Genomic DNA, 25,545 nt, shown 5'->3' with positions numbered 1-25,545 from the left:
GTCACACTGTTGTCCCCAATGTCACACTGCTGTTCTGAATGTAATTCCATTGTTCGCAATGTTACACTGTTGTTCTCACAATCTCCCTTTTGTTCTCAATGTCACATTGTTATCAATGTCACACTGTTGTCCCCATTGTCACAATGTTGTTCTGAATGTAATTCCATTCTTCTCAATTTCACACTGTTGTTCTCCAGGTTCATACTGTTGTTTTCAATGATGTTCTCAAAGTCACACTGTTGTTCTCACTCTACACTGTTCTCACTATCTCACTGCCCTTGATGTCACATCATATTTTTTAGTATTTATTTGTTGCAAAACAACACTTTGTGTTTCTCTGTGAGACACTCTGCTGTACCAAATGTGATGCTCTGTTACAATGTCAAACTGTAGTTCTCCCCATAATCGATGTTACACCAAATGTTGCAGTCACCACCTCTCAATGTCAAGCCCATTCCCCCTAAACCTCTGGTGCCTCCAGTGCCTATCTCTGTAGTTCACATTGTCAACCGTTGTTCTGCCCATGTCGTACTGTGCAGTTATAAGTGTTGTCCTCTGGTTATTTCATGGTCACTCTGTAACTGTAAATGTCACAGCCTGTAATTCTCAATCACAAAACTGTTCTCACTATCACTCTCTGTGCTCACTGTGACTCTCCGTATTGCCTTCTGTACCTCTCCTTGTCATTGTTTGTTATTTGCAATTCTGAACTAATTCCCCTACCCTGGGAAAAAGACTGTTACCATCCACCTTATCTACGCCTCTCGTAATTTTAAACACTTCTATAATGGCGCCCCTCATTCTCCTACGTTCCAAGGAATAAAGACCTAGCCTGGCCAACCTCTCCCCATAACTTAGGCCCTCTAGTCCTAGCAACATCCTCATAAGTCTTTTCCACACTCTTTCCAGTTGAACCACATCTTCCCCATAACAGGGTGACCAAAACTGTACACAGTACTCCAAGTGTGGCTTCACCAATGACCTGTACAACTGCAGCATGAAGTCCCAGCTCTTATACTCAATGCCCTGACTAATGAAGGCCAGCCAGTATGCTAATTGACTTTTTCATCACCCTGTCTACTTGTGACACTGCTTTCAATGGACTACGCATTTGTACTCCTAGGTCTCTTTGTCCATCACACTCCCTAGCACCCTGCCACAGTCATTTTCATGCACTCTATTTCCCAGCATCACCAGCAATGCCTGGTCTTTTGATGTACACTAGCCTCCAGACTCTGGAACTGTGGGCTTTAGATAACAACAACTGTCAGTGTTGTACCTTTCCTCTGCTTTACATCCCTTTGCTCAGGGGGATCCTGGCTCTCAGCTCGTTACACTCCCCTCTCTTCCTGAAGGGATAACACACTATAAAGGTGTATAAAACCATGAGGGGGCATAGATAGGGTCAATGCGCACAATCTTTTTCCCAGAGTTGGGGAATCAAGAACTAGAGGGCATAGGCTTAAGGTGAGAGGGGACAGATTTAATAGGAACCTAAGGAGCAACCTTTTCACCCAGAGAGTGGTCAGTGTATGGAATGAGCTGCCAGAGGAAGTAGTTGAGGCAGGTACATTAACAACATTTAAAAGACACTTGGACAGGTACATGGATAGGAAAGGTTTGGAAAGATATGGGCCAAATGTGGGAAAATGGGACTAGCTTAGATAGGTCGGCATGGACCAGTTGGGTCGAAGGGCCTCTTTCTGTGATCTACAATTCTACCTATGACCCTACAGTTACAGGGTCCTGCCTCTCCTCTCCTTGCCTAGGAAGACCTCCCTTCCTCTGTAGCATGTGTATGGGCCCTGACCTCCCCCTCATCTGATGGTGTGACTGACTGATAGCCCTATGTCCCCTCCCCTTCCCCCCAGTACTGAGTGTCGATGGGGCTCAGTCCCCTCTCTCCTCTCCTCCTGGCACTGAATCTCACCTCGCCCTGGGTCCCCTCTGTCATCCAAAGTGGGTTTGTTGGTCACAGGATGGAGACAGGATAAACCAGTTTGGAGTGAAGTAGGCCATTTGATTTCGATGCATTTTCTGGGTTTCTTTTGCAGGAAATATGTGCGGCAGCAGTAGTTCGGTAAAAGATGAAGAGAAGAAACCCAAGGCGATTATACCCTACAGCTCCATGTTCCTCTTCAGCACAACCAACCCGTAAGTCACCTCAGTTCCTATCTGCTTGCCAACCTCCCTGGACCTCTGTGAGCCCAGGCTAATTAAAAATTAAATTCCCTAACATTGCTCCACATGTCCAGTTCTGGTCGCCCCATTATGTGAAGGCTTTGGAGAGGGTGCAGAAGAGGTTTACCAGGATGTTTCCTGGATTAGAGAATATTGGTTATAAGGAGAGGTTGGACAAACTTGGATTGTTTTCTCTGGAGCGCTGGAGGCTGAGGGGCGACCTGATAGAAGTTTATAAAATTATGAGAGGCATAGATAGCTAGACAGTTGGAGTCTTTTTCCAGAGTAAAAATGTCAAATACTGGAGGGCATGCATCTAGAGGGTGTTCCGGTTTCCTCCCACATTTCAACACGGGTGTAATTGGGCGGCATGGGCTCGTTGAGCCAGAAGGGCCTGTTACTGTGCTGGATAAATAAAGTTTTAAAATGAGAAGGGGTAAGTTTAAAGGAGATGCATTTTACACAGAGAGTGGTGGGTGCCTGGAATACACTGCCAAGAGTGGTGGTGGAAGCAGATATGACAGCGGTGTTTAAGAGGCATTTAGACAGACACATAAACAGGCCGGGAATGGAGGGATATGGATCATGTGCAGGCAGATTGGATTAGTTTCATTTGGCATCATGGTCGGCACAAACATCATGGGCTGAAGAGCCTGTTCCTGTGCTGTACTGTTGTATGTTCTATGCTTTGTCTCACTGAAGACTGTAAATGGCACGGATGCTGCCTGGCCTGCTGAGTTCCTCCAGCATCATTGTGTTTTTCATCTAGATTCCAGCATCTGCAATCCTTTGTTTCTCAAGCACTCTTGTGCTTACTAGGTCTGCAATTTTAGTGCTAATTACCAGACACCATGATTTGACCCCACTTAGGGGCTTGAAAATAGAAAGTTGCCTGTTCAACATAATGCTGCTGAGACCATATGGACGCTCCTCAAAAACACCTTTCCACCAAGGTTATCCAGGGCAGAACATTGCAGATGTTGGAAATCTGAAAACAAAAAGTAGCCAATGTTAGAAACACTCAATAGGTCAGGCAGCATCTGTGGAGAGAGAAACAGAGCCAACATTTTCTGGTCAAATGTTTCCCATGAGAGAACTAAAGGGTCCGTGCACCCTGTTCTCTGCGGGACCACAGTAAGGTATGGGGATGCAGGATGGCACTCAGTGGCATGTTGTGGCACAGTCACAGAGGTGTTACTGGGGCTTCTGGTGGAGCAGCTGCAATGGAGATGTAACCCAGCAGAGGTGGGGGGTGCGAGATCACAAACACAACAAAAGCAAGGGATATGGGAAGAGAATACCAAACAACTGGCAGCCACAGTAACATGGACACACAAGACCAGTCCAGATGAAGGATCTCAATCCGAAATGTCGACTGTCCATTTCCTTCTACAGATAGAGCACAGAACAGTACAGCACAGGAACAGGCCCTTCAACCTACAATGTCTGTACCGAACATAGTGCTTAATGAAACTAAATCCCTTCTGCCTGTACATGATCCATATCCCTCCATTCCCTGCATTCATGCGCCTATCTATAAACCTCGTAAACCCCACTATTGTGTCTGCCTCCACCACCACCCCGGCAGCACATTCCAGGCACCCACCACACTCTGTGTAAAATAATTTGCCCCACACATCTCTTCTTAACTTCCCCTCTCTCACCTTAAATGCATGGCTTCTAGTATTTGACATTTCAACCCTGACAAAAAGATACCAGCTGTCTACCCTATCTATGCCTCTCATAATTTTACAAACTTCTATCAGGTCTCCCCTCAGCATCTGCTGCTCCAGAGAAAACAGCCCTAGTTTGTCCAACCTGACCCGTTGAGTTCCTCCAGCAACTCGCTTTTGCTCCAGCTACATAACATATGTCTCACTGACAAATGCAAGAGCAGTGAATGAGCAAAGTCAGGGTTGGTCACTGATACATGCTGCTCAATAACTGGGCTAACAACAGTACCCACTCCCTCCCAACATACTGTAATTCACATTCCCCCAGCAATTGTTTGGTTACAAGTTACAGTGATGGCAAGGAGGTGAAAGGTGCAATAGGCACAAGATATGCAGGGAAGATGAGTTGAGTATTGACCACTTCTAAAAGTCCTACCACCCACCCTTGACCTTCCTCGACCACTCCCACACTAGCAGATTCTAGAGGTCACCATCGACCAGAAATTCAATTAAACCAGTCATATCAACACTGTGGATACAAGAACAGGCTGGGTATCCACCTCCTGTCATCCTAAAACCTCCCCACGAATCATAGAGTAATACAGCATGGTAACGGGCCCTTCGGCCCAACTCATCCATGGTGCTCACCAAGCTCGTCCCATTTCCCCGTGTTTGGCCCATATCCCTCTAAACCCCTCCTGTCCATGTACTTATCCAAATGTGTTTTAAGTGTTGTTATTGCACCTGCCTCAACCACTTCCTTTGGCAGCTCGTTCCATATCTGCTCCTTTGTCTTGTGGTCTTGTGATACGCACCACCCTCTGCGTGAAGAAGTTGCCCCTTGGGTCCTTTTTAAATCTTTCCCCTCTCACCTTCAACCTATGCCCGCTAAGGTTTTTAGTTACCCTTCCCTGGGAAAAAGACTGTGTGTGTTCACCCTATGATTTTATACACCTCTGTAAGGTCACCCCCCTCAGTGTCCTACACTCCAAGGAATAAAGTCCTACCCTGCCCAACCTCTCCATGTAACTCAAGCCCTCAGGTCCTGGCAGCATCCTCATAAATCTGACCTCTCTGATGCTCTGATTTCCATGAGGCAGAAACCAGGAGTGTGATGGAATACGTTCCACTTGGCTGTATGAGTGCAGCTCCAACACTGGGGAGGCTCAGCGTCACCCAGGAGAGAGCATCCCATTTGGTTGGCAAGTTACAGATCAGCAGTGCTGGGTTCTGGAGGAGGGCCAATGAGTCTCCACTCCAGGATTCCAGCTTCGCTCTTTCAGGCTTTCTGTGCAACTGCCCCAAAGAGTAGGCCATTCAGCCCTTCGAGCATGTCCCAACATTCAATATGATCATTGCTAATCAACCAAATTCAGTGCCCTGTTCCAGGTTTCTCTCCCTATCCCATGATCCCTCTCGCTCTCCTTAAACAGTCTGTTGGAGGAACTCAGCGGGTCGAGCAGCATCTGTGGGAGGAAGAGAACTGTTGACGTTTCAGGACACGAGCCTGCATCAGGACTCCTGATTCCAGCACCTGCAATATCTTGTATCTCTTTCCTAAATACATTTAATGATTTGGTTCCAATTGCTTTCTGAGGTGGAGAAATCTACAGATTCACCACTCTCTGGGGGAAGAAAAATTATTTGGATGTGAATATATAAGGCATGGTTAGTAAGTCTGCGGATAATACTAAAATAGGTGGTGTTATAGACAGTGTAGAAGGTTACGAAAAATTACAGGGGGATCTTGATCAGCTCGGTTTGTGGGCTGAGGATTGGCAAATGGTTTTCAGTTCAGGCAAATATGAGGTTTTGCATTTTGGGAGATCAAACCAGGGTAGGACTTACGGTGAATGGTAGAGCCCTGGGGAGTGTTATGGGACCCAGGAGTGCAAGTGCATAGTTCACTGAAAGCGGCATCACAGTTAGGTAGGATGGTGACGAAGGTGTTTGGCACATTGGCCTCCATCAGTCAGGGCACTAAGTATAGGAGCTGGGAAGTTACATTGCAGTTATATAAGATGTTGATAAGGCCGCACTTGGAATATTTTGTACAGTTTTGGTCACCCTGTTATAGGAAAGATGATAGTGAACTAGAAAAAGTGCAAAAAAGATTTACCAGGATGTTGCCTGGACTTGGGGGCCTGAGTTACAAGGAGAGGTTGAGTAGGCCAGGACATTCCCTGGAACATAGGAGATTGAGGGGTGTCCTGACAGTGGTATATAAGATCATGAGGGGCATAGGGTGAAAGCACATAGTCTTTTTTCCCAGGGACACTAAAAACAAGAGGGCATAGGTTTAAAGTCAGAGGTGAAAGATTTAAAAGGGACATCGGGGCAGCTTCTTCGTGCAAAGGGTGGTGCATATTTGGAATGAGCTGCCAGAAATAGTGGTTGAGGCAAGCACATTAGCAACATTTAAATGCCATCTAGATAAGGACATGGATAGAAGAGGTTTGGAGGGTTATGCCAAACGCGGGCAGATGGGACTAACTCGCTGGGCAACACAGTCGGCATGGACCGAGTTGGGCCGAAGAGCCACTTTCCATGCTCTATGACTCTATGACTCTAAGAAATGTTTCCTCATCTTGGTCTCAAATGGCTGACCCTGTATCCTTCGACTGTGACTTGGACTTGCCTACATCGTTCCTGCATCTGATCTGTCCGGTCCTGATAGAACTCGCCCATCCCCTCTCCCTGCTGTTCCCATCTGCCCACCATCCATTGTTTATTTGGTTCCATGCTCCACCTTCCTTTCCCTTCAGATTCCACTATCGGCAGCTCTTTGTTACCACCACCCATCACCTCCCAGCCTCTGTCGCTATCTCCACTCCTCCCTCCCCAACTTGACTCCATCTGCCGATCGACCTCTCCTCACCAGTATCCACCTATCGCTTGCCTCACTGCCCCACCCCCCATCACCTCTTTATCCTGGCTATCTCCCCTCTACGCTCTCAGTCCTGATGAAGGGTCTCAACCCGAAACATCAACTATTCCCTTCCCTCCACAGACGCTGCCTGACCTGCTGAGTTCCTCTAGCAGTTTCTTTTCGCTTCGCATCCCAATGTCTACAGTCTCTGTGTCTCCTGATGGAATTGTGTACATTTCTGCGAGATTCCACCTCTCATTCTTCTAAATGCTGGTAAATAGAAGCCCACTTGTCCCAATCTCTCTTCATACATCAGGAATCAGTCCGGTGAACCACTGGGAGTAAAATGAGATTGGTGTGAATAGGTGACTGAAGGTCAGCGGGGACTTGGTGAGTGAAGGGCCTGTTTCTGTGCTGAACATGATTCTATGATTGCACGACGTCTCTGCAGTGACTGTTTCTCCCTCGGCAGGGTTCGCAGGGCATGCCACTTCATTGTCAACCTGCGGTACTTTGAGATGTGTATCCTTCTGGTGATTGCAGCCAGCAGTGTGGCCCTCGCAGCGGAGGATCCCATCAACAAAGACTCAGCTAGAAATCAGGTAAGGCCAATTCAAGTGTCACTCTCTGGGGACAGGGATGGGCTGCTCAAGTCCTCTGGATTGTTCAGCGTTGCCTTGGAGTTGGAGTTAAGGAACAAATGGAGAGAAATACCACAGGACCCTAAAGAAGGCATATGGCCTGCTTGCCTTTATTAGTTGAGGCATTGAGTTCAAGAGTGAGGAAGGTATGTTGCAGCTTTATAAAGCTCTGGTTAGGCCCCATCTGGAGTATTGTATTCAGTTCTGATCGCCCCATTATGGGAAGGATGCTTTAGAGAGGGTGCAGAAGAGGTTTACCAGGATGCTGCCTGAATTGAGGGCATGTGCTATAAGGAGAGGTTGGACAAACTTGAGTTGTTTACTCTGGAGTGGTGGAGGCTGAGGGGACACCTGATGGAACATTATAAAATTATGAGAAGCACAGATAGACAGCCAGTATCTTTTTTCCAGGGTTAAGTTGTCTAATATTAGAGGGCATGCATTTAAGGTGAGACGGGGTAAGTTCAAAGGAGATGTGCAGGGCAAGTTTTTTTTACACTGAGAGTGATGGGTGCCTGCAATGTGCTGCCAGGGGTGGTGGTGGAGACAAATATGACAGAGGCATTTCAGAGGCTCTTAGGTAGCCACATGAATATGCAGGAAATGGAGGGATATGGACCATGTGCAGGCAGAAGGGATTAGGAGACATTTGTTTAATTAAGTTCAGCACAACATTGTGGGCCATAGGGCCTGCTCCTGCGCTGTACTGTTCTACGTTCTATGACCCATAAGTTCAAAGCATTTGTATCTCTCTGCGTGTTGGAGTAAAATGTAAATATTGACAGTACAGTGTCAGCCAGTGATTGAGGAGACACACATTTTGAGATATACTGAGAAACTATAATAATAGTTTATTATGACAGTAGAACATTTATTATGAGAGCAGAGCAGTTAATATTACAACAGATCTGTTACCTCTGTAGTTTTCATTACTACAGCAGGGTATTTTTTACCACAGCTGAGCAGCTTTTACTACAGTAATTTTCATTACTACCATGGAGCATTTATTACTACTGCTGAGAAGTTGTTGCCACAGCAAAGCACTTATATCTTAAGCAGAGCGGTTATTTCTTCAGTAGAGTGTTTATTACCAGAGCAAATAGGTTAATAACGAAACCAAGACATGTGGGGTCAGTGCAGGAAAATGATGCAGAGATAAAAGGTCAGTCACAATCTTGTAGAATGGCTAAATAGGTATGAGGGGCCGAATGGCCTTCTCCTGCTTCAATTTCTCATGTTTTATGCAGCAGTGAAGAGCCAGGATGTGGATCTTGACACCTAATATTTAGGCCCCTTGTTTTGTGTTGCTGCAACAACAACCTCTTGCTCAACATCAGTAAAACTAAAGAGCTGATTGTTGAGTTAAGGAAGGGAAAGGAGGGTGAACATGCACCAGTCTACATTAGGGAACCGGCAGTGAAGAGAGTCAGCAGCTGTAAATTCCTGGGCGTTAATATATTGGATGACCTGTCCTGGCCCCAGCACAAGGAAGGTGCACCAGCGTCTTTACTTTCTTTGAAGGTTAAGGAGGTTCAGCTTGTCACCGAACACCCTAACAAACTTCTACAGATGTACTGTTGGAAGTATCCTGACTGGTTGCATCATGGCTTGGAACGGCAATTCAAATGCGCTGGAATGTTGGAAGCTACAGAGAGTAGTGGACTCTGCCCAATACGTCCTTCCCCACCATCGGTAGAATCTACAGAAGGCACTGCCTCGAGAAGGCAACATCAGTCATCAAAGATCCCCACCATCCGGGCCATGCCATCTTCTCGCAGCTACCATCGGGCAGGAGGTACAGAAGCCTGAAGTCCCACACTACCAGGTTCAAGAACAGCTACTTCCCTTCAACCATTTGGTTCTTGAACCAACCAGCACAAACCCAATCACCATAGTTTAGCAACACTATGGCCACTTTGATCACTTTGCACTACAATGGACTTTTTTTTGTTTAAATTGTGTTCTTTCTTGTTAAAATTGTGTATAATTTATGTTTTCCTTGCAAATGCTGCTTTTATGGTGCCATGTCCCTGTGATGCTGCTGCAAGTAAGATTTTCATTGCACCTGTACACACGTGGACTTGTGCAGATGACAATAAACTCGACTTTGACTTTGACTTCGACTTTAGTACCTCAGTGGTCCTTGTTCACCTTTGGGTATATGATTTTATTCTCACTCCTTGTGCTTTGAGGAATGAATGGAATAATCTTGTCAGGTATTCCCTTGGGACCAGGGCTGATGTGCTTCTGCTTCAATTGTGTGGGTTCTGGGGTAAGTGATGATGGGAATGTAGAAACTGCAGACCTTACCACAGACGGGGCAGGAGGTGCCCGAGGGGACGGTGGATGGGCAGTTTGTGCATTCCTTCCATCATCTTATGCAGAACTCCACATGTTCCCGATGCATGTACTAGAGGTTCTCATTGAAGATGCTTGTAAGTTTACAGCAGAGAATAAGACCATTGAGTGATCATGTCTGTGCTGACCAAGGAAGACCTTTGGAGACCAATCCCCCTTCCTTATCAGGTTGTAGCTCCACAACTGCTCTTCCAAATGTTTCCAAAATGTGCTGAGGGCTTCTGCCTCCACTATCTCCAGTCAGACAATGACTTGCATATCCCTCACCACTCTATATGATTTTTTTTGCTCTCTCAACTTCCTTCTGTCTCCCAACCCCACCCCTTCCCACCCCCCCTCCACTTGGCGCCAACTGCCTGTCATCCTTCATCCCTCCTCGATCCACCAATCGCCTACTGGCCCTTGTCTCACCCCCCACCCCTCCTCTTTATACTGACCATCTTCCCTCTCCACTCTCAGTCCCTTGATGCAGGGTTTCAACTTGAAACATTGCCATTTCTCCCCACAGATGCTGCTCGACCTGCTTCTAAATCTCCTACCCACGACAGTTTCATAAACCTACACCCTTAGTTTCTGATCTCAAGCACCTGTTCCAGCAGGTGACGTGATGCCTGCATCGTCATGACTCGGAGATATATATACTGCAATTCTTTTTTCTTCACTGGGTCAAGATTCTGAAGCTCCTTACTTGTAGCATTTTGGGAGTTCCTGTGACACATGTACTGCAGCAGTTTATGAAGGTGACTCATTCAAAATCAATTAAGTCCTGAGACACCAGAGTCTGCAGATATTGGAATCTGGAGCAACAAGCAATCTGCTGGGGGAGCACAGCGGGCCGAGCAGCATTTAGAACATAGGACATAGAACACTACAGCACCGTACAGGCCCTTCGGCCCACAATGTTGTGCCGACATTTTATCCTGCTCTAAGATCTATCTAACCCTTCCCTTCCACATCGCCCCCCATTTCTCTATCATTCATATATCTATCTAAGAGTCTCTTTAGTGTCCCTAATGCATCTGCCCCTACAACGCACTCACCACACTCTGTGTAAAAAAACTTACCCCTGACATCCAACTTATATCTTTCTCCAATCACCTTAAAATTATGCCCCTTCGTGTTAGCCATTGTCGCCCTGGGAAAAAGTCTCTGACTGTCCACTCAATCTATGCCTCTTTTCATCTTGTGCACCTTTATCAAGTCCCCTCTCATCCTCCTTCTCTCCAGAGAAAAGCCCTAGGTCACTCAACCTATCCTTATAAGACATGCTCTCTGATCCAGGCAGCATCCTGGTAAATCTCCTCTGCACCCTCTCTAAAGCTTCCACATCCTTCCTATAATGAGGCGACCAGAACTGAACACAATACTCCAAGTGTGGTCTAACCAGAGTTCTATAGACCTGCAACATCACCTCGCGGCTCTTGAACTCAATACCCCGACTAATGAAGGCCAACACACCATATGCCTTCTTAACAACCTTATCAACCTGTGTGGCAATCTTGACAGATCTATGGATGTGGACCCCAATATCCCTCTGTTCCTCCACAGAGGAACAGAGATTTTCCCTGTGGGAGGAAATGGCAATGTTTCAAGTTGAACTCCTGCATCAAGGGACTGAGAGTGGAGAGGGGAGGTAGTCAGTATAAAGAGGGGGGGAAGGTTGAGACAAGGGCCAATAAGTGATTGATGGATTGAGGAGGGATGAAGGATGACAGGCATACAGAGCCAAGTGGAGGGGAGGGAAGGGGTGGAGTTGGGAGACAGAGGCAGCTGGGTGATAGGTGGGAGAAAGCAAGGAAAAGAAGGGCAGATGGAACTGGGGAGCGGGAGTGTAGAGGTTTGGTGGGGGAGAAGGGGAGGATGGAGATGAGATGGAAGTTGGAGGGTGATAAGAGGGGACACAAAGGCTATCGGCGCTGGGAAATACTGAGGAAGGACACGTAGTTATAGTAGCAAGTCTCAGTAAGAACGTGGTTGAAGAGCCGGAGAGCAGTGGAAACCACGGAGGGGGAGCAGTGAGAGAGGGTCTCACAGGGCTCCCATCGAAGAGAGGAGTAGAACTTCTTCGAAGTCAGCTTGCTTTGAAGAGACTCCGGAGGAGTAAAATGGAGACACAAGACACTACAGATACTGGAATCTGTAGCAAAAAAACAATCTGTTGGAGCTCAGTGGGCCTTACCGGCAATACAAAATGTCCTAACAGAGAATAAAAACAAACAGGCACCTGCTAGGTACCAAAGGTTTAGACGGCGCAGAGTTTGTTAAGTGTGTCCAGGATGGATTCCTGTCACAGTATGTTGGCAGACCGACTAGAGGTAATGCCATATTAGATCTAGTATTAGGTAATGAACCAGGTCAGGTGATAGGTCTCTCAGTGCGTGAGCATTTGGAGACAGTGACCACCGCTCCCTAACCTTTAGCATTGTCATGGACAAGGATAGGAGCAAAGAGGACAGGACGATATTTAATTAGGGAAGGGCAAATTATGAGGCTATAAGGCTAGAACTTGCGAGAGTAAATTGGGATGACATTTTTGAAGGGAAATGTACTATGGGGATGTGGTCGTTGTTCAGGGATCTCTTGCAGGATGTTAGGGATAAATTTGTCCCGGTGAGGCAGAGAAAGAATGGTAGGGTGAAGGAACCATGGTTGATAAGAGAGGTGGAACAACTAGTTAGGAGGAAGAAGGCAGCATACATAAGGTGTAAGCAGCAAGGATCAGATAGGGCTCGTGAGGAATATAGGGTAGCAAGGAAGGAACTTAAGAAGGGGCTGAGGAGAGCAAGAAGGAGACACGAAAAGGCCTTGGCGAGTAGGGTTAAGAAAAATCCCAAGGCTTTTTTCATTTATGTGAAGAGCAGAAGGATGACGAGAGTAAAGGTAGGACTGATTGGAAACAAAGGTGGGAAGATGTGCCTGGAAGCTGTGGAAGTGGGTGAGGTCCTCAATGAATACTTCTCTTCAGTATTCACCAAGGAGAGGGGCCTTGATGACGCTGAGGACAGTGTTGGTAAGGTTAATTTTTTTTAAACTTTATTTACAGCATGGTAACAGGCACTTCCGGCCCAATGAGTCCGCGCTGCCCATTTTAAACCCCAAATCAACCTACCCGTACATCTTTGGAATGTGGGAGGAAACCGGAGCACCTGGCGGAAACCCACGCAGACATGAGAGAATGTACAAACTCCTTACAGACGGCGACGGGAATCAAAACCCGATCGCTGGTGCTGTAATAGTGTTGCGCTAACTGCTACGCTACCGTACCATTCTAGAGCATGTAGATATCTGTTAGAAAATATTAGGACAGATAAGTCCCTGGGGCCTGACGGAATATTCCCCAGGCTGCTCCGCGAGGCGAGGGAGGAGATTGCTGAACCATTGGCTAGGATCTTTGAGTCCTTGTTGTCTACGGGAATGGTACCGGAGGATTGGAGGGTGGCAAATGTTGTCCCCTTATTCAAAAAAGTTAGTAGGGATAGTCCAGGGAATTACAGACCAGTGAGCCTTATGTCTGTGGTGGGCAAGCTGTTAGGAAGGATTCTAAGAGATAGGATCTATGAGCATTTAGAGAATCATGGACTGATTAGGGAGAGCCAGCATGGCTTTTTGAAGGGAAGATCATGTCTCACAAGCCCGATAGGGTTCTTTGAGGAGGTGACCAGGCAGATTGATGAGGGTAGTGCAGTAGATGTGGTCTACATGGATTTTAGCAAGGCGTTTGACAAGGTTCCACATGGTAGGCTTCTTCAGAAGGTCAGAGGGCAAGGGATCCAGGGAGGCTTGGCCATGTGGATTCAAAATTAGCTTGCCTGTAGAAAGCAGAGGGTTGATATGCCTCAGAGAGTGCATTCAGATTGGAGGGCTGTGACTAGCAGAGTCCCACAAGGATCGGTTCTGGGACCTCTACTTTTTGTGATTTTTATTAATGACTTGGATGAGGGGGTGGAAGGGTGGGTTGGCAAGTTTGCAGATGACACAAAGGTCGGTGGTGTTGTGGATAGTGTGGAGGACTCTCGAAGATTGCAGAGGGACATTGATAGGATGCAGAGCTGGGCTGAGAAGTGGCAGATGGAGTTCAATCTGGAGAAGTGTGAGGTGGTACACTTTGGAAGCACTAACTCCAAGGCAGAGTACAAGGTTAATGGCAGGATTCTGGGGAGTGTGGAGGAGCAGAGGGATCTGGGGGTTCATATCCACAGATCACTGAAAGTTGTCTCACAGGTGGATAGGGTAGTTAAGAAAGCTTATGGGATGTTAGCTTTCATAAGTCATGGGATCGAGTTTAAGAGCCGCAAGGTAATGATGCAGCTCTACAAAACTCTGGTTAGACCACACTTGGAGTACTGTGTCCAGTTCTGGTCGCCTCATTATAGGAATGATGTGGAAGCGTTGTAAAAAGTGCAGAGGAGATTTACCAGGATGCTGTCTGGTTTGGAGAGTATGGATTATGAGGAGAGACTAAAGGAGCTAGGACATTACTCTTTAGAGAGAAGAAGGATGAGGGGAGACATGATAAAGGTATACAAAATATTAAGAGGAATAGATAGAGTAGACAGCCAGCGCCTCTTTCCCAGGGCACCAATGCTCAATACAAGAGGGCATGACTTTAAAGTAATGGGTGGGAAGTTCAAGGGAGACATCAGAGGGAGGTTTTTTACCCAGAGAGTGGTTGGTGCATGAAATGCACTGCCTGGGGTAGTGGTGGAGGCAGGTATGTTGGTCAAATTCAAGAGATTGTTAGATAAGCATATGGAGGAATTTAAAATAGGGGGACATGTGGGAGGAAGGGGTTAGATAGTCTTAGGCGAGGTTTAAAGATCGGCACAACATGGTGGGCCGAAGGGCCTGTATTGTGCTGTACTGTTCTATGGTTCTATGGTTCTAAAAGGTTGTCAGAGAAGTGATGAAGTTAATTGGGGACTGAATGGTGATCCACTGGTGGAAACAGAAGCTAAGTACTCAGTAATTATTTTGCATTGTTGCATTCAATGAAAGGGGTACTTTGGCAAAGCAGAAGGTTGTTTGGACATGAAACGAGATAAAAATGCATGTGGAGGATTTATTAGAAAAGCTGGAGTAACTTGAAATCACTCAGTCTGAAAAGAATGTATTGTTGTTTCCTGAGGAAATAAGGATAAGCAAAAAATTCTGGAATTTTTGGCCTCAGTCTCGTAATCCTCTTTAAGTGCAAGGAACTGGAGGATTGTAAATGTTACACCCACAACAGAAAAGGTGAGAAGGATAAACCTGGGATGTGCATGCTGAAGTTCATGGTGAGTAAGCTTCTAGAAACTATACTTTGGGGTTAATTAACAACCAGTTGTACATGCATCAACTCAAAAAGCAGAGACAACATGGATATGTGATGGACAGACAGTGTCTGAGCAACGACTGGGTTTTTTTGTTGAGGCACAATAGGAGTGGATGAGGACAATGCAGTTGATGTTGTGTGAATACATCTTCCAAATATATTTAGTTAACTACTGCACTGAAGGTCATGGAATAAAAGGGGCTAACATTTTGGAGTAAAATTTATCTGTGAGATAGAAGACATTGGATAGAAGAAACAGGAATACGTTAGACTATTGTTTATTGACTACAGCTCTACACTCACACCTGCATGGCCAGATTCTGCTCTAACTCCATCTACAAGTTTGCAGATGATACCACCGTATTGGGCCAAATCTCAAATAATGATGAGTTGGAATACAGAAAAGAGATAGAGAGTTTAGTGACATGGTGTCATGACAACAACCTTTCCCTCAAAACAAAAGAGCTGATCATTGACTTCAGGAAGGAGGGTGGTGCCCACGCTCCTGTTTACATCAATGGAGCTGAGATTGAGATGGTTGAGAGTTTCAAGTTCCTAAGAGTGAACATCACCAATAGTCTGTCCTGGTCCAACCAAGTAGATGCCACGGCCAAGAAAGCTCACCAGCACCTCTACTTCCTCAGAGGATGCTAAAGAAATTTGGTGTGTCCCTGTCGACCCTCGCCAATTTTTATCGATGCACCACAGAAAGTGTCCTATCTGGATGCATCATGGTTTGGTATAGTGACTGCTCTGCTTATGACCACAAGAAACTGCAGAGAGTTGCAGACACAGCTCAGCACATCATTGAAACCAGCCTCCCCTCCGTGGACTCTGTCTACACTCCTCGCTGTCTCAGTAAAGCAGCCAACATAATCAAAGACCCAACCCACCCCAGACATTCCCACTTCTTTCCCCTCCCCCTCCCCCATTGGACAGAAGGTACAAAAGCCTGAAAGCATGTACCACCAGGCTCAATCCCACTGTTACAAGACTATTGAAGGATCCCCTAGTATGATAAAATGAACTCTTGACCTTACAATTGACCTTTTCATGGTCTTGCACTGTATTGTCTGCCTGCACTGCACTTTCTCTGCAACTGTATCACTTTATTCTGCATTCTGTTATTGTTTTCCCTTGTACTACCTCAATGCACTGATGAGGTGAAATGTTCTGTATGAATGGCATGCAAAACGATGTTTTTCACTGTACCTCGATGCATGTGACAATAATAAACCAATTCCAATTCCAAAAGAGTGGTATCACTGAAAGGTCAGAACTGGGGCCACTGTTCTTTTTCTTTGGCCCTGATCACTTGTACTTGAAGATATTGTGCACAATTTCAAAACTTTCAGAGGATGTGAGACCTAACATTGCAGTAAGCAGTGAGGATGATCATACTTGACTTCAAGAGGAAGTCACTGGGGGAATGAGTAGACTCCTGGAAGATGAAATTCAATGTAGAAAAATGTGCAGATTTGGTAAAGTAAATCAGTAGGGTTTTTAATCATAAAGGTGAGCATCGTCAAAAAAATTTTGAAGATAATAGTTAACAAAATAATTAACCTTCTTTCATATGATGTGAAAAACCCTGCACTCGTTGTCCAGTCAGAGGCCTCCTGAGATGCCACTGGCTGGACGTCTCACTGGATGGGTTAACACGATGGGTTCTGACTGTAGTGGCACCTTGGGCCATTGGTGTTTTCCATTTGTTGAGCTGCTGACCAGAGAGTCCATTGCCTATGTGCATTCTGTTGATAGCTACCCATGGTCTCCCAGGGAGGATGGAGTCAGTGATGAGGTTTTTGTTCCCTGCATTTGATGCACCTTTGTGCCCACTGCACACATTGTGACTGCTGATTCCCAGAACAGCTGGTGTGACTTTAACTCCTTTTATGGAGGTTTTGCCAAGTCTCTGTGAATTAGAGTCATACAGTCGTAGAGCACAGAAACAGGCCCTTCTGCCCACCATGTCCATACTGACCTTTCTGTCCATCTACCTAATCCCATTCACCTGCTTTAGGACCCTATCCTTCGATACATTGTCTATTCAAGTGCCTGTGTAAATGCCTCTTAAATGTAGTGATTGTATCTGATCCCACCACCTCCTCTGGCAGCACGTTCCAGATATACCATCAAACATCACTGCTCACCTTCCTCACCGAAGGCAGATGCTCACCAAAGCCTGCACTTTGACCTTAACAGCAGCACTTTGACCTCACAGCCCTCAAGATGGCTGCTCCCACTACACCCAGCACTCCTTTTGTACCTTGCTCTTGACGATCATGTAGGTGATTCCATTCTCGCTGCCGCTCCTAGGCTTCACCTCCACCCTTCCTCGTGCTACACTCGCTCTCGGTGATCCTACAGTCTCAAAGCGGCCTTTGGGCCTTACCTCTCTCGCTCTCGGTGATCCTGACCACTGTGGAGGGAGGCTGGTGTTGTGCATGATACTGCTACCTCGTGGGCGACAGTGGAATTGCAGTGAATGACGGGCAGGGGGATGTGGGTTGACACTATGAGCCACCCCATGGGAGTGGTCTTTAGGACCCCTGCCAATATCCACAAGGTGGCATTTAGCTGCGCATCTGCAGTCTCTGTACAGCAGACCCTGGGTCACAAGGCAGGGCTATGTACTGCAGGAAAGTGTCTCAGGCCAGTGTTGTGGGGCTGAGTGTTCTGGCTGTTCTCCCACATGACATTCTGATAAATTGGTAAATTGGTTTATTATTGTCGCATGTACTGATGTACAGTGAAAAGCTTAGTTTTGCATGCCATCCATACAGATCAGTTCATCACATAAGTGCATCGAGGTAGTACAAGGGAAAACAATAACTGAGTGCAGAATAAAGTGTTACAGTTACAGAGAAAATGCAGTGCAGGCAGACAATATGGTGCAAGGTCATGATGAGGTAGATTGTGAGGTCAAGATTCCATTTATTGTACTGGGGGACGATTCAATAGTTTTATAACAGTGGGATAGAAGCTGTCCTTGGGCCTGGTGGTACGTGCTTTCAGGCTTTTGTATCTTCTGCACGATGGGAGGGGCGAGAAAAGAGAATGTCCAGGGTGAGTGGGGTCTCAAGGCAGCGAGAAGTATAGACAGAATCCATGGAGGGGAGGCTGGTTTCCTTGATGTGCTGAGCTGTGTCCACAACTCTCTGAAGTTTCCTGCGGTCATGGGCAGAGCAGCTGCCATACCAAGCCGTGATGCATCCAGATAGGACACCTTCTATGGTGCATCGATAAAAATTGGTGAGGGTCAAAGGGGACATGCCAAATTATTTTAGCCTCCTGAGGAAATAGAGGCACTGGTGAGCTTTCTTGGCTGTGGCTTCTATGTGTTGGGTTTCCAGAGCAGGTTCACCCTTTCATACAGTAACAACAGAAGCTTCTTTTAATCTAATATTACCCTTAATCTTAGTGAGGCAAAACAGTGGTCTGCACAAGCTTCAAAGGGTACAGTATCACCTTATCAAAGGCAGTTAAGGATTGGCATTGCTAGATATGTCCACATCACCTCTGTGAATATTTAAAAGAAGCGAATGGAAAATGATGATCTGAGCCTCCATTATTTTCTCCCATACTTTCCTTAACAGTCTAAACCTACATTTCATCTGGATGTGGAGATAGGCCTGCTTTCAAAGATGTTTGTTATATTTATCTGATCCATGTATTTCACAATCCTCCTCTTCAACTGTAATGTCTTTTTGAAGATAAACACCAAATGTTCTTCAATAACCATACCTCTATCTCCTACCTACCTTTTGGTTCTCTTAACAGGCCCTAATCTTTCCTTAGTTACCCTCATGCTCTTAATAGAGTTATTGAAACATCATTGAGGTTCCATTGATTTTCTTTACCAAAATTATTCATGACTTCTTTTTTCTCCCCTAATTTCCTCTTCATTGCCCTTAGTTCCCCCCTCAAATCCACCAACACACCCCTATCTACACTTGCTATACTTCCCTCAGCTTTGTGAAGTTTTGACTTTTCACGATCTAATACCTGCGTCTTGAAATCAGTTCACACAGCACTGTTAGATGTGGCCTTAACCATGAGTGAATTGTATCCTGTCATACCACTTAGAAGAGCCATCCTGCTTCTTTCCTTTGGGATTCCCACTTTGGCTGGAGATATGTTCTCACCATAATTTTGCTCCAATGATGTTGTTGGTAGTGCAACATCATTTTCTAGCCTTTCCCTTGAAAATTCAAGCATGTTATATCAATTGGTTATTCACAGACCAACCAGGTTTTCACAATGCTCTTTGTTCCATAATTTTAAGGATCACTCACGACCTGAATTGCATCTTTGCTTTTCTGTTTGACTGCTCTCCTCAGCACATCCGTTCCTAGACTGATGCCTCCACAGAGCCACTTTATAGTTTCTGACCCTATAAAAGGTTTGCAGTGAAAGGAAGCTGCTGCTGATGCAAAGCTTGCAAATGGAACCTGGGCATCAAAGGGGAAGCACACCTCAACTGAGGAGGCACAGAAAGATTCATTCCAAAGACCTTATTCTCCATCTGCCCCCTCTTCCCCAGTGGCTACAAGCAGCCATGTTCTTGTCTGGACCTCTCTGAGGAGCAGTGTGTGGAGACATTAAGTTCATCAACATTAGCACTGAAGTCTGTGTCCCTCCACACCTCCAGCCTCACACCTACATTACCCTGCATCAGAAGGAATGTCAGGATGATGGAAAACCAAAGGGGAAAGTCGAAGTGGATTTGCAGGGGGAGGGGAACCAGAGTGTGAGAGCAGATAGTAAGGTGGAGGAGGAAAAAGGTCATGCGAGGACTGCAGGTATTGACAGAAATCAAAGGTTTGTATGTGATAGAAATGTTCTCAGGTGCATCTATTTCAGTGCCAGGAGTATTGGAGGTAAGGCAGATGAGCTTAGGGCGTGGATTGGCATGTGGGATTACGATGTTATTGCTATTAGTGAGACTTGGATGCAGGAAGGGCAGGACTGGCAGCTTAATGTTCCGGGGTTCCGTTGTTTCAGACGTGATAGAGGGGGAGGGATGAAAGGGGGAGAAGTGGCATTACTAGTCAGGGAAAGTATCACAGCTGTGCATAGACAGGACAGCCTAGAGGGCTCATCTACAGAGGCCATGTGGGTGGAGCTGAGGAACAAGAAAGGTGTGGCCACACTAATAGGGTTGTATTATAGACTGCCCAATAGTCAGAGGGAATTGGAGGAACAAATCTGTAGTGAGATAGCAGACCGATGTAAGAAACAGGAAGTTGTAATAGTAGGGGATTTTAACTTTCCACATATTGGGACTCCCATACTGGGAATCCCACACTGTCAAAGGGCTGGATGGCTTGGAATTTGTCAAATGTGTTCAGGAAAGTTTTCTAAATCAATATATAGAGGTACCAAGAAGAGAGAATGCAATACTTGTTCTTCTATTAGGGAACCAGACAGGTCAGGTGACAGAAGTATGTGTAGGTGAGCATTTTGGGTCCAGTGACCATAATGTCATTAGTTTCAAGTTAATTATGCACAAGGGCAGGTCTGGTCCTCGAGTTGAGGTTCTAAATTGGATAAAGGCCAATTTTGTGGAAATGAGAAAGGATCTAGGAAGAGATGATTGGGATAAGTTGTTTTCTGGCAAGGATGTGTTCAGTAAGCAGAAGGCCTTCAAAGGCGAAATTCTGAGAGTGCAGAGTTTGTATGTTCCTACATTAAAGGCAAAGTTAACAGGCATAGGGAACCTTGGTTTTCAAGGGATATTGGTGATCTGGTTAAGAAAAAGAGAGAGGTGTATAGCAGGTATAGGCAACTAGGAACAAATAAGGTACTTGAAGAGTATAGAAAATGTAAGAAAATACTAAAAAGGGAAATCAGGAGGGCAAAAAGAAGACATGAGGTTGCTTTGGCAGATAATGTGAAGGTAAACCCAAAGGGTTTCTACAAGTATATTAAGAGTAAAAGGATAGTAAAGGACAAAATTGGTCCCCTAGAAGATCAGAGTGGTCATCTATGTGTGGAGCCGCAGGAGATGGGGGAGATCTTAAACAGTTTTTTTGCATCAGTATTTACTCAGGAAACTGGCATAGTGGATATGGAAGGAAGGAAATCAAGCAATAGTGTCATGGAACATATAGAGATTAAAGAGGAGGAGGTGCCTGCTGCCTTACAGCAAATAAAGGTAGATAAATCCCCCGGGCCTGATAAGATATTTCCTTGGACATTGAGAGAGACTAGTGTAGAAATTTCAGGGGTCCCGGCAGATATATTTAAAATGTCCTTAGCCACGGGTGCAGTGCCGGAGGACTGGAGGGTAGCTCATGTTGTTTCATTGTTTAAAGAAGGCTCTAAAAGTAAACCAGGTAATTACAGGCCGGTGAGCCTGACATCAGTGGTAGGTAAGTTATTGGAAGGTGTTCTAAGAGATCGGATATACAAGTATTTGGACAGCCAAGGGCTGATTAAGGATATTCAGCATGGCTTTGTGCGTGGTAGATCGTGTTTAACGAATCTTGTAGAGTTTTATCAGGAGGTTACCAAGAAAGTAGATGAAGGAAAGGCTGTGGATGTTGTCTTCATGGACTTAGTAAGGCCTTTGACAAGGTCTCACATGGGAGGTTAGTTCAGAAGGTTCAGACACTAGGTATCCATGGAAAGGTTTTAAACTGGATTCAAAATAGGCTGTGAGGGAAAAGACAGAGAGTGGTAGTGGATGATTGTTTCTCAGACTGGAGGCCTGTGACTAGTGGTGTGCCTCAGGGATCTGTCCTGGGGCCATTGTTGTTTGTTGTCTATATCAATGATCTAGATGATAATGTGGTAAATTGGATCAGCAAGTTTGCTAATGACACTAAGCTTGGAGGCGTTGTGGACAGCGAGGAAGGCTTTCAAAGCTTGCAGAGGGATCTGAACCAACTGGTAAAATGGGCCAGAAAATGGCAGATGGAATTTAATGCAGACAAGTGTGAGGTGTTGCATTTTGGAAGGACAAATCAAGGTAGGACATACACAGTAAATGGTAGGGCACTGAGGAGTGCAGAGGAACAAAGGGATCTGGGAGTTCAGATATATAATTCCCTGAAAGTGGCGTCACAGGTAGACAGGGTTGTAAAAAAGGCTTTTGGCATCCTGGCATTCATAAATCAAAGTATTGAGTATAGGAGTTGGGATGTTATGGTGAGGTTGTATAAGACATTGGTGAGGCCAAATTTGGAGTATTGTGTGCAGTTCTGGTCACCTAACTATAGGAAGGATATTTGTAAGATTGAAAGAGTGCAGAGGAGATTTACTAGAATGTTGCCGAGTCTTCAGGAGTTGAGTTGCAGGAAAGATTGAACAGGTTAGGACTTTATCCCTTGGAGCGTAGAAGAATGAGGGGAGATTTGATAGAGGTTTACAAAATTATGAGGGGTATAGACAGAGTTAATGCGAATAGGCTCTTTCCACCTAGATTAGGAGAGATAAGTATGAGAGGACATGGCTTTAGGGTGAAAGGGGAAAAGTTTAGGGGGAACATTAGGGGGAACTTCTTCACTCAAAGAGTGGTGGGAGTGTGGAACGGGTTGTCATCTGATGTAGTAAATGCGGGCTCACTCTTAAGTTTTAAGAATAAATTGGATAGATACATGGACGGGAGAGGTCTGGAGGGTTATGGACTGGGTGCAGGTAAGTGGGACTAGCGGAATAACGTTTTGGCACAGACTAGAAGGGCTGAATGGCCTGTTTTCTATGCTGTAGTGTTCTATGGTTCTATGGTTCTATGAAAACCAGGGGACTGCAGTGGGGTGGTGGTGGTGAGGAGAGGTCGAGGGACACAAGCTGCAGCTGCAAATGAACGTCATCAGTGCCGGGCAGTAAAGAGGGGAGTCGATCTGCCCCGTTGTCACCACATGTCCAATAGCATGCAAATTTGTACAGGAGAGGAAGGACATTTGGTTCCAGCAGAGTCAATGTCCACAACAAACATAAGATGCTTGAGCAACATTTAAAGGGGCATCAACCTGCAACATTAGCTCAGCTTCTATCTTCCACCCACCGAGGTCCAATTTCACATGTTCCCTTTAAATTCACCTGGTTCTGTTTCTCATGCCGTTTGATGCTCACCAGGGCCCTGTTTCCACGCTCCATTTAATCTCAGTGGAGCCTCATCTCCCATGCTTCTTTTAAACCTGCTGGGTTTGCTAAAAAATCCCACTATGTAACGTCTAAAATAAAAGTGAATTGAATGTGTGTTGAACTGAATTAACTGGAATAACATCCAGTTGTCCGGAAATTTTACCAGTCTGGCACCACCCAGCTGCTAGATCAATGGAGTTTATGCAAGGATTCTGGAGTGACCCTCCATGTTTCAGCATCACTTAAGGTGAGAGGGGGTAGGTTCAGAACAGACGTGAGGGGTACGTTTTGGATGCCTGGCATGCATTGCCTGATAGGGTGGTGGAGGCAAATTCATTTGGGGCTTTTAAGAGGGGCTTGGATGGGCACATGAGGAAAATAGAGGGTTATGGGCATTCTGTAGTTAGGAAGGGTTTGCTATGTCGGCACAACATTGTGGGCCGAATGGCCTGTTCTGTGCTGTACAGTTCTATGTTCTATCTGGCCACTGGAGCATCACCTTGTTAAAGAATTGGCTGAAACTGTACAGGATCTCACCAACTGACTGAAGGCATCAATACAGATCAATTCATCACATATTGAGCTAGTACAAGGGAAAAGCAACTACAAGGATACAGAATGAAGTGTTACAGTTACAGAGAAAGTGCAATGCAGGCAGACAATAAGGTGCAAGGCCATGATGAGGTAGATTGTGAAAGTCAAAAGTCCATCTTATAGAACCATAGAACCATATAATATATAGCACAATACAGGCCCTTTGGCCCACCATGTTGTGCTGACCTTTAAACCTTGTGCACCCTCCAGCAGTTCTTGTGAAATCAATATATCTGCCATACTGACCAATAACAAGAGCAGGACAATGCTTTCAATGCATTATTAAAGTTTATGTAACCTCCACCTCTGTGATTGCTGGTTGAAGTGCCTTGGCTGCATTTACATCAGCATGGACAGATGTCTACCTCCGATATAAATAATCTCCTGATAGGAGATGTTTGCCCTCATGGCAAACATCTCCTTACAGGAAACATCCTCCCAGATGTTGATTGCAGTCAGCCACCTCAACAGACTCTTAGAACATAGAACATAGAACAGCACAGCCCAGGAACAGGCCCTTCGGTCCACAATGTTGTGCCGAACCAATTACATTTGTAATAAAATGCCCAACTAAACTAGTCCCTTCTGCCTACGCAATGTCCATATCCTACCACTTCCCTCACATTCGTATGGCTATCTAGAGCTTCTTGAACACCCCTATCATATTTTCCTCCACCACCACCCCAGGCAGCGCATTCCAGGCACCCACGACTCATTGTGTAAAAAAACTTGCCCCACACATCTCCTTTGAACTTTCCCCCTCTCACCTTAAATGCATGCCCTCTGGTATTAGACATTTCAACCTTGGGGAAGAGATACTGGCTGTCTACCCTATCTATGCCTCTCATAATCTGACCTCTGTCAAGTCTCCCCTCAGCTTCCACCGCTCCAGAGAAAACAACCCAAGTTTGTCCAACCTGTCCTGAAAGCACATGCCCTCTAATCCAGGCATAATCCTGGTAAACCTCTTCTGCACCCTCTCCTAAGCCTCAACATCCTTCCTGTAATGGGGCAACCAGACCTGAATGCAATACTCCAGATGTGGCCTAACTAAAGTTTTATAAAGCTGCAGCATATCTTCCTGACTCTTGAACTCAATGAGAGCAAGCATGCCACATGCCTTCTTTACCACTTTATCAACCTGTGTAGCCACTTTCAGGGAGCTATGAATTTGGACCCCAAGATCCTTCTGCTCATCAACACTGCTAAGGGTCTTGCCATTAAGAGTGTACAGTCTCTTTACATTTGATCTCCCAAAGGTGCAACACTTCACATTTGGCCAGGTTGAACTCCATCTGCCATTTCTCCGCCCATATCTGCAACTGATCCATATCCCACTGTATCCTTTGCTAGTCTTCTACACTATTCACAAGACCACCAGTCTTCGTATCATCTGCAAATTTACTAACCCACCCATGTATATTTTCATCCAGGTCATTTATATACATCACAAACAATAGATGTCCCAGTGCGGATCCCTGGGGAACACCACTAGTCACAGACGTCCAGCTAGAATAAGTTCCATCAATCACTACCCCCTGTTTTCTGCGGGCAAACCAGTTCTGAATCCAAACGGCCAATTCACCTTGGATCCCATGCATCTTCATCTTCTGGATGAGCCTCCCACGAGGGACCTTGTCAAATGCCTTACTAAAATCCATGTAGACAACATCCACAGCTCTACCTTCATCAGTCACCCTCATCACCTCGTCAAAAAACTCTATCAAGTTAGTAAGACACGACTTTCCCTGCACAAAGCCATGCTGACTGTCCCTAATTAGGCCATGGTTTTCCAAATGCTCATAAATCCTGTCCCTAAGTATC

The 25,545-nt window shown here is 45.7% G+C and overlaps 1 protein-coding gene across 2 annotated transcripts in view; it reads left to right on the top strand.

Moving 5' to 3' along the window:
• LOC127567879 (probable voltage-dependent R-type calcium channel subunit alpha-1E) overlaps window positions 1-25,545 on the top strand; it is a 615,955-nt gene that overhangs the window by 393,167 nt on the left and 197,243 nt on the right. For both annotated transcript variants that reach the window (XM_052011039.1, XM_052011041.1), the window contains exons 22-23: window positions 2,055-2,154; window positions 7,196-7,325. In XM_052011039.1, coding sequence (XP_051866999.1) covers window positions 2,055-2,154; window positions 7,196-7,325 — 230 coding nt within the window. The remainder of the gene's footprint in view (window positions 1-2,054; window positions 2,155-7,195; window positions 7,326-25,545) is intronic.

This window comes from Pristis pectinata, chromosome 3 (genome assembly GCF_009764475.1).
Source record: "Pristis pectinata isolate sPriPec2 chromosome 3, sPriPec2.1.pri, whole genome shotgun sequence".
NCBI lineage: Eukaryota > Metazoa > Chordata > Chondrichthyes > Rhinopristiformes > Pristidae > Pristis > Pristis pectinata.
Note: the sequence above shows the minus strand (reverse complement) of the source record. Positions and strands in the feature narration are given on the sequence as shown.